An 8,996-nucleotide genomic window follows, 5' to 3' on the forward strand; every position below is an offset into this window, starting at 1 on the left:
GGTCTCTTCTCCCAAGTAACAAGCGATAGGACAAGAAGAAACAGCCTCAAGTTGTGCCAGGGGAGGTTTAGATTGGACATGAGGAAAAATTTCTTTGCCGAAAGGGTTACCAAACATTGGAACAGGCTGCCCAGGGAAGTGGTTGAGTCACCGTCCCTGGAGGTATTTAAAAGATGTGTAGTGCTTAGGGACGTGGTTTAGTGGTGGACTTGGCAGAGCTAGGTTAACAGTTGGACTTGATGATCTTAAAGGTCTTTTCCAACCTAAACAGTTCTATGATTCTAAAGACTGCAGTGCTCCATCAGGTAGGAGCAAGTCGGATCATAGCTGGCTGTACTCAGCATGTTTAGATGGTTACTTTCTCATTCAGCTGAGAGCAAAGATCCAAACAGGGGTTCACATGCTTTCCTTTCTAACCATTCCAAGCGTTTAAACTACACAAAGCTAATGGAGTTGCATATAGTTGTTGATTGTAGCCTGCTCCCAAAGAGAAATGAGGATGTTTCTCCCCATCCTCTATTTGCTGCTGCCTGTAATCCGGTGGTGGTGTTAGCCGTGTCCTGCTGATGCCGTTCAGAGCAGAGCCCCATAACAGAAAAAACTTTCAAAATGTTCTTTGAGCTGAAGGGTTGGCGTTGTTTAGTCTGTGTCTCAAAGCATTTTTCAAGTTTATGTTAAAATCTTGATCTACAAAGATGTCTAAATCATTTAACAGTTTTGACTAAAGATTTTTTGTTTTGTTTTCATTGCCTGTTGTCTTTGACTTCATACTCTGGTGATTCTCCAGGGATTGAAAACTGGCAACCAGCTTAAATAGTTTTCATGCTAAAAGACACCGTGGAGCCATTTTCAAAACCGAAACTTGTTTTAGGCTGCAGTTATGTGTACAAAGAAGCAAAAAGGGTCACTGACACCACTTCCTTTGCAGATCACTTCTCAAGGCAGAGACGGCGTCAGCTTATCGGCAGTTAGTGTACATATTTCAAGATGAAGAGGGATATTAGTAAGAAGTAAATCTGTGGTTAAAACTTGGTACCCACTTTCCATTTTGCCTGTCACAGCTGCGATGTGGTCTTAGGGACCCGAACCTCTTCAGAAACAGCTTGGTCAGGGAGGCAGAGATCCGTTCATCCAAACGGGGTAACTTTTCCTTTGTGTTGGCACCGGGTGAAAACACAGCACGCTCTCTTCCTCGGTGTGCATCGTGCCAAACAGCAGCGTTGCAGCAGATCACAGGCTTACGATCCGCCTTGATAGGAGAGAGCATCCTCCTTCTGGATAGCGTTACAGCCATCAGAGCAGTTCATGTATACCAAGCTTTGCATTTTTCTGTAGATCCTGTTTCTTTCAACCCTTCCTTCAGATCTTGTATCATTCTGTCTCACTGGGAGGAATGTGTTAATTTTGGCATATTTGGTTTGAAGCCTTTGAGCTGGGAATGTCAGTGCCCCTCCCCATACTGTCTGTCACAACTGCCTGTTCGACTTGGGTCTTTAGTTGTCTTGCTTTGAGAGAAACTCTTTAAGTTTTCTCCATCCACTTTAACCTAAAAGATGAACAAAAGAAACCCCAAACCTGAGAGGCTGCACTGGTCAGCTGTTCCTTAAACAAGGGGCTGCCTTGGAATTGCTTCCACTTTGTCCTTTTTCTGAGTGACTCTGCTGCGATCACCAAAGAAATCAGAGGTAGGAGAGGGAAACCACTCCCCTCTGCCCCCTGCTCCCAAAAGCAAAAAAAAAAAGGGGGGGGGAGATTTTTACAGGCAGTGGTTTCACCAGTTTGTTGTATAATTTGGTATCGAACGTGGAGTTTTGCATGAAGATGTTTTAACTGGCAAATGTGTCACTCCCTTCCCTTAGAGCAAGTAATTTGAAACATTTGAGAATTGAATTGTAGCAACACAGGATAAGTTTAGACATGATCAATGACGGCTAATTTTTGCTGAGCAAAGTATCCATAAGCTCATTTATCTGTTAACAGTCGACTGCCTTAAATTCTTTCATCTCTACCTATTGCAGCCTTGGACCGTGTTATGTCTGCGTAACATCATGTCGAATTCAACCAACTACAAGTCCTTTTGGACCAACAAGTAGCCAGGCATTTGCTTCCCACATTAAAGAGCACTTAGTGCTGTTGTTTCTCCAGTATGCAATAGTCTTGGTGCTGTTAAAAGCCTCCTGCAAATAGAGGTGCAGAGCAGCTTTTGACTCTTATGCTAAAAGACTAGTTTTCACCCGGTTCCACTTTTGAAAGTATTCGAAGTAGTTTCCAAAGCTTGAGTTTAGCATCACTTTGGAAAAAACATCTAGTTACTGGAGAAAAGATGAGAACGTATTTCAACTTTTGCTAAAATTGCTAGAGTTTTTCCCTAGGTTCTACGATAAAGGTATTTAAAAAAAAACACAAAAAACCCAACAAACCCACCAAACAAGCCCAAAGCAGGGATTACATGCCTGAGGGGAGGAGGGAGTCAAAGCAGGACATGAGCTGAACCACCTTTGTCTTGACTGAAAAATACTCCTATACTTTCTAAGTTGATGGTAACCAGGTGATACTCCCTCCCACTACCCCCCATGGGCTTTCATGACGTTCTAACAGTAATGTTATAAAATGCCGGTGTAGGTGTATGAAAATCCCTGTCTCTTACCAGTATTACCATCTCCTGAGGGAGTGGGGGAAGGATTAGCTGCATGTTTTAGGTTTTTAAACCAGTCCTGTTAGCCAAATGCATTTCGGCTCTGTGGAGCTGTGCGCTTAATCGCCGTTTCGTGTACGTGCTCCGTACAGAGGCTCTGCCGTCCATGACTGGTGTGAAAATAAAAGGCAGGCAGCATGTTTCTCTCTGGGGTTTAACTTCCCGGCACTCCAGCGAGATCCCATGTGTGATGTGGGTTTGGCCCACTCTTAGCTGCAAGTCAAGTTTGCCTCCCCATGTAAATCCCAAAAGGATCCCTTCTGGTTTCTGAAGGCTGACGGCGTCGCTGCTTTCGTGCTCCTTTGCAGGGCCTGCCCAGTCGGGAATCCTCACGGACCGGGAAGTGGTGAGCCTGTTCCTCCACTTCACAGTGAACCCAAAGCCACGGGTGGAGTTCATCGACAGACCGCGCTGCTGCCTGCGGGGGAAGGAGTGCAGCATCAGCCGTTTCCAGCAGGTGGAGAGCCGCTGGGGGTACAGTGGGACTAGTGACAGGATAAGGTCAGCTTCTCTGCTAATTCTGCTGCTGATAGATTCATGTTTACTGAGCTTTCAGCCTCCTCTAGACCTAAACCCGCAAGGTTACGTGCTAGACCCTGACTTCCACCATATAAACCCTAGTGCGAACCCTGAAGGGAAAGCGTTTTGCTGGGCAAAAGCATTGCCTGATGCGTTAACCTGCACGTGCAGCTGCAAGCTGCCACTTTGCTTCTGTATTGGCAAAGGTTTCCAGCAAACGTGGCCCTCCAGCACAGGCCTCTTGGGGGATTATTTCTCTCCTTTTCAAGTGGCTTCCTGCAGCTGTACGGGCACGTAGCGGTTGGAGTCACCAGGCAGCTCACGGCTTCCTCCTGTGCCTGGGTATGTCGACTAACCACTGCTCCATCAGGTTGGTTCCCTGCTCTATTATAAGTGTAAATGTGGCTTGTTGAAGCCCCTTAATCTTGCCTATTTGAGGGAGGGATTAGGATAAAATGCTTGCTCTTCTGCTAATACGTAGTTTGTTTAGAGCTAAGCTTGTAGAGAAACAGCAAAGCCCAGTCATGGTGACAGAGACGTGGAGGTGTGGCGTGGCAAATGGTGGTTTGCAAGCTTGGCCTTGTGTGGCCAAGCGATTAGAGCGAGACAGGAGGTAATCGGAAAGCCTTGGTTGTTTCCCGATTCGTCTTTGTCCTGGGTGGAAGGGGGACTCGCATTAATACAGTTCTTTAAAATTTTTAAGCCTTTTCGTCAGTGGCTCTCTTGCATATCGATAGAGCTGTCGGTTGGATCTTCTGGTCCATTCATCCCCTTACAGGAGATCGTAACTGGAAGAGCTGCTAGCTCCAAACGCTTACTGCTCTCAGATCTAACGTTCAGAGACCTCTTGGAGCTTGTGTTTGACTTTAAGTTCAACTGCTGGCAGCAGCAGGGTCAGTCCTCAGCAAGGCTTGTGCGCAGTTTCAACACTGAGTATTTTATGCTGGTAGCAGAGCAGTGGCTTCTCGCCTGCCGCAGATGTTTGTTCTTGAAACATGCAGGACTGAAAGAGTTGGTGGACGGGTGAAGAAATTATGTTGGCAGTTTGGTGGGCACTGAGGCTTTCTGCTACCTGAGAAGATGGAGCTGTAGTGGGGCAGTGGGGTGAATATCCTTCCCCTTGCTGCCTTAGGCAGCAGGGATTCCTGCCTTCAGGAGCTATTGAATCTTATTTTCTGCTCTTGGGCAAATCTCGAGTGCAGCTGTATCTAGCAAATACTCAGAAGCACGTTAACAATTCTCCTCCAGCGCTCAGCAGTGAAATACCGAATGACGCTTTAAGTGGTCTTTGCTGTTACCTTGCCGGAAAGACCGCTGGTGCCGTGAGCGTGGGCACTGTTCCCTGCTCTGCAGGCCACCCTGCCTTTGCCTGGCTGGCGTTTTTGGATGCTGACAATGTACCGCAACCTCGAAGCGCTTTCTGAGCCTGAACTCTGAAGTTCGGTGATGGGATTGCGCGGCTTTGTATTTGACACGAGCAAACATTTATTGCCGGCCCGTTAGGACAGTCAAAGGTGTAAGCTTTCAAATGATGGTTTCTGTGAAGGATTTCAGTTATTGGCAAGAGTTGCACTTAAAACTGTAGTACGCTTGATTAAATCATAGGTATAAAATTAAAGTGAGTGAAGATACTTGTGTATCATCCTTGTACTAAAACAACAGAGGAGTGGCAAGTTGGTGTGACTTTCCTGATCTGTTCCTGCAGGTTCTCGGTAAACAAAAGGATATTTGTAGTTGGGTTTGGATTATACGGATCCATACATGGGCCAACGGATTACCAAGTAAATATACAGGTAAATCTCTCTGCTACGTTAAAAATATTTGCTGCTGTAGGGACTAACGCGCGCATTTTAGTGAATATGCAACAAAATCTTAAGTTAGAAGGGACTGTGTTTGTTTTCTAGATAAGGTGGTTAGCAGGTGCAGTGAGGGCCAGATGGGGCACTGGGGATAAGAGGGATTATTGCTCTCAATTTTTATGCAACCTCCCGTTGCATGCGTCACTGCAATATCTCCCCAAGTCCGCTTGCAGCCTTTGAAAATACGTCTCGGAGAGTTGTGACGCGGTTTGAGAAGAAGCTGTGCATGTTTTCCCACACCGAGCAGGCCGGGCCAGTTCTGCCCTGCGGGTGCTGCAGTAGTACATGGACCGTCTTTTGCTCCGAGCCGCACAAATGCGGTGGAGCAGCCACGATTCAACAAGGGAAGAGAAGAAAGCGATTGCTGTGCCTGTGCAGTGCCGATGTGCGGCCTCACGTCGTCAGTGTCCCGCTTGAGATGACGAGTAGGACTGAGGGAGACTCGGTTGTCTGAAGTCCATTGTGATCTTGTTCAAAGCCTGGGGCGGCTTGCGGCAGCCTTGTGTGCCTTGTTCTGGATGCGCGTACGTAACCCCAGTCTGGATCACTTGAGAAGAACTGTCCCCAGGAGAGTTACCCCAGCACAGCACGGCTGATGTGATGAGCACAGTCTGTCAGCACTTCTTCCTTAATTGTCAGGGTCTCCTTCTAGTGCCCCTGAGCTCTTGGAGGAGAAAGGCAAGTGAAGATCTGAGCGCAGAACGTCGGCCTGCAGTCCTCTGCCAGGCTTCGGGGTAAGGAGGGATCGTCTTGGGCTGTCTGGGACCCGAGCCCACAGTTGTTCGGCGCGATCGCAGCAGTGAAGACGGGCATAAGTAACGGGATAGTGCAGTCGCAACGGGGCTGGTCAAACTGTTGACTCCCTCAGATACAGCCTGGTTCAGGGGACACACACCTGCACCGGTGCAGGGCAGCGTTCAACTAACCCTGCAGATTAAAAGTTAACACGTGTCTTTACAGATCATCCACACAGACAGTAACACGGTCCTGGGGCAGAACGACACGGGGTTCAGCTGTGACGGATCATCAAACACTTTCCGGGTCATGTTCAAGGAACCTGTTGAGATTTTACCCAACGTCAACTATACGGCATGTGCTACTCTAAAGGTACCGTCCTGGGGCGGCGTGGGTGGAAGAGAGGCTTACAAAGATGGGTGAAAGCAGGCTTCTGTAGTCCCTTCAGTGCAACGTGGTTCTTGCTCTGCATTTTTCAAGGCCTGTAGTATAATCTCGAAGGTCTGCTCCATAGTCCTTCACCTGGTGGTGCAATGTGTACGTTCACCACCAGCATTCGGAGTTGGTTTTTAACTTGTCTTGCAAGTGCACGGTAATTAACAGGCTACGTTAGTGATGAAGTGGTGGGATTTTTTTTTTGGTGTATACAGATAAGCTGTCAGTTCTGCGGGCGTGTAATCCAGAGCCTGCCTGCCATGGCTTAAAAAAGTTGATATTTAACTGTTGAGACCTGGTTAAACGTAGCGTCAAGTTCTGATAGAGGCGAGAGCTTTGCTCAAAATACCTGAGGTGCAAGAACCAGGAAGAGAAGGGAGGTGCTGAGATCTCCAAAGCTCGTTGTTTCGGGCCAGGCTGTGAGGCCAAACCTCCCAGAGTGTGCCTGGGCAGCAGGTTCCTGCGGGGCTGCGATCCCTGTCTTGATCTGTTCTTGTCTTCTGTGACCATCGCAGGGTCCAGATTCCCACTACGGAACCAAAGGACTGCGCAAAGTGATCCATGAATCGCCAACAACGGGAGCCAAAACCTGCTTTACGTTCTGTTACGCGGCTGGGAATAACAACGGCACTTCCGTGGAGGATGGACAAATCCCAGAGATCATCTTCTACACATAGTGCAGCTGCGGAGCTGGCTCTGGACTCTTCTGTTCTCTTCCCCGTGACCTTCTAAACTAAATTTCTGGCTGAGTTTGACCACGCCAATTGGAGCCACACTAGCCAAAGGTCTCAGTAAAATCATTTCAAAGCTCATGTTTTGCCTTGTGCTAGTGATTCTGCTGCTACCCCGTACCAGACTAACTGGTGTACCAGTTTCATTTGTAGGTTGTCTGTGGCTAGTCATTTTTCACTTTACTGATTAATCCTATCTAACAACTTGCATTTTTTTTTGACTGTAATGAATGTAGATGCTTTTCCACCAGTCAGAAGCATGGAAACAAGTGGCTCTGGTTGTGGTTATACCTGTTGTGAGGAGATAATCCTGCAAAAAGACACAGTCGAGGGCTGTGTGGCCCATCCTCTTCTGCTCTAGCTCAGCAGTCGAGGCGAGCTGGTTTGCCACGCCTGCCCGGCAGCGCCGCTGCGACAGCGGGGCTTGGCCAGCCCGTGCCTGGCGCCTTCCCTCCCGCCAGCCACGGCGCGTGCAGCCGCCTTCAAAAAGTTATGGAAAGTGGCCTTTTCCCTGAGGCTTTGCTGTTTCAGCACTACACGGTCTTGAGGGAGACCTCAAAACTAGAGCGCCTCTGGAGAGACTGCGGCGTTTTCATGCTGTTCTCACTAATTTGTGACAATCCTTTACCTTGGGCGGTTGGCGACAGCGAACTGCTCTCCCCTGCGGACGGCCCGCGGCCCTGCGGACTGGGGAAGGGGCGGCGGCTCTGGCCGGTGGCTCTGGCCGGGCGGGCTCTTTCCTCCCTTGCCTGCAGGCTGCCGCGCTGGGGCCTGGTGGTGCTTCTTTCAAACTGCGTAGCGCGTTTCAAACGATGGATGATCCTCAGATAACCCCCGTGCAGGCTTCAGCAGCAGGGCACCCGTACTAGTCGTTGCTGTGCTAATCAAATCCTTGGCAGATAGTGCCGGGGTTTGTCAGTTGAAGCAAGCAAGGGAACTTGCCTCACCTGGACCCCTGTTCCTGTGTGTTGCTGCTGTTTTCATGCACGTTTCAATGCATTTTTCTCTTTGTTTCCGTGCGTTGCTAACCCCCCCCCCCCCCCCGCCCCCCCCAGCGCCGGCAGCCTCCACAGCCACCAAAAACCCTGCAACCACCACGGCCACCAAAACCCCTCCTGTTACTAATAACGCAGCAGATGGATGAGGATTTATGAAACACTGCAGGAGAACAAAGATTGTCCTGCTTGCCTGTGTATGTTCGCACAGTCTGCCTGTTTGGACAGGCGCAGGAGGAAGATGCGGTATTGACAGCTCTCACCTGGCTTTGGGCCGTTGAGCTCAGTCATCCTGAGGACGCCCCCTCCTCGCCTGTTCAGGGCCGGTTGCTTTTCCCCATAAGCAGGTACGACTTGAGCTGAGCAGGGAAGGCGCCGTCCTGCCAGGGAGGAGGCGGGTGGCTTGTACTTGCGGCTGCCCGACCAGCCTCACGCTCGCTGCCCGCTGGTGAAGACTACGAGACTATTTCCTCCTCCTCCTCCTCCTCTGCAGAGGAAGCTGTAATTAAAGGACTGCTTGGCAGCGCGGCCGGAGCCTTCCGAAGTCTCTCTGGGACTCGCTGGCAGGGGGGGGGCCGCCTCCGAGCCGAGGTTCCCCTTTGCAAACCTCCCCCTCCGCTCCAGGCACACGAAGCCATCGTCACTCGCCGGGCAGCGGTTGTCACCTTATTTAGCTGCTAGAAGTTAAAACCTGGTCGTCCTGCGCTGGTGCGGGTGGCTCGGTGCCCGCTCGCTCGCTGGGGAAGTGACATCTCCTCCTCTCGCTCCCTCTGGCTGGGCATCTCCTCGCCGGCCGCGCAGCAGCGATACTGTCGGGAACACCCGGCACCTCCTAACCAGTAGCTATTAGAGATGTCAATAGTGTGTTACGTTCTCTAGGAAGACGTTGTAAGATGTGTATATTGTAAGCCTGCTTCAGGGTAGGATGTTTTTAATATGGCCAGTACTTAAAAAAATTAAAAAAAGAAAAAAGGAAAAAAAAAAAAAGAAAAAAAAAAAAGATGGGTCCATTACTTTTGTACTGAAG

The 8,996-nt window shown here is 49.5% G+C and overlaps 1 protein-coding gene across 2 annotated transcripts in view; it reads left to right on the forward strand.

The window, feature by feature from the left end:
* The window catches only part of BTBD2 (BTB (POZ) domain containing 2), a 17,482-nt gene extending 9,483 nt beyond the window's left edge, over positions 1-7,999 (forward strand). For both annotated transcript variants that reach the window (XM_009329061.1, XM_009329060.1), the window contains exons 5-8: positions 3,004-3,196; positions 4,920-5,007; positions 6,034-6,180; positions 6,759-7,999. In XM_009329061.1, the coding sequence (XP_009327336.1) occupies positions 3,004-3,196; positions 4,920-5,007; positions 6,034-6,180; positions 6,759-6,920 (590 nt within the window). In that variant the 3' untranslated portion in view covers positions 6,921-7,999. The remainder of the gene's footprint in view (positions 1-3,003; positions 3,197-4,919; positions 5,008-6,033; positions 6,181-6,758) is intronic.
* Positions 8,000-8,996: the final 997 nt, after the last annotated feature.

This window comes from Pygoscelis adeliae, unplaced genomic scaffold (assembly GCF_000699105.1).
Source record: "Pygoscelis adeliae isolate BGI_AS28 unplaced genomic scaffold, ASM69910v1 Scaffold537, whole genome shotgun sequence".
NCBI classification, from domain to species: domain Eukaryota; kingdom Metazoa; phylum Chordata; class Aves; order Sphenisciformes; family Spheniscidae; genus Pygoscelis; species Pygoscelis adeliae.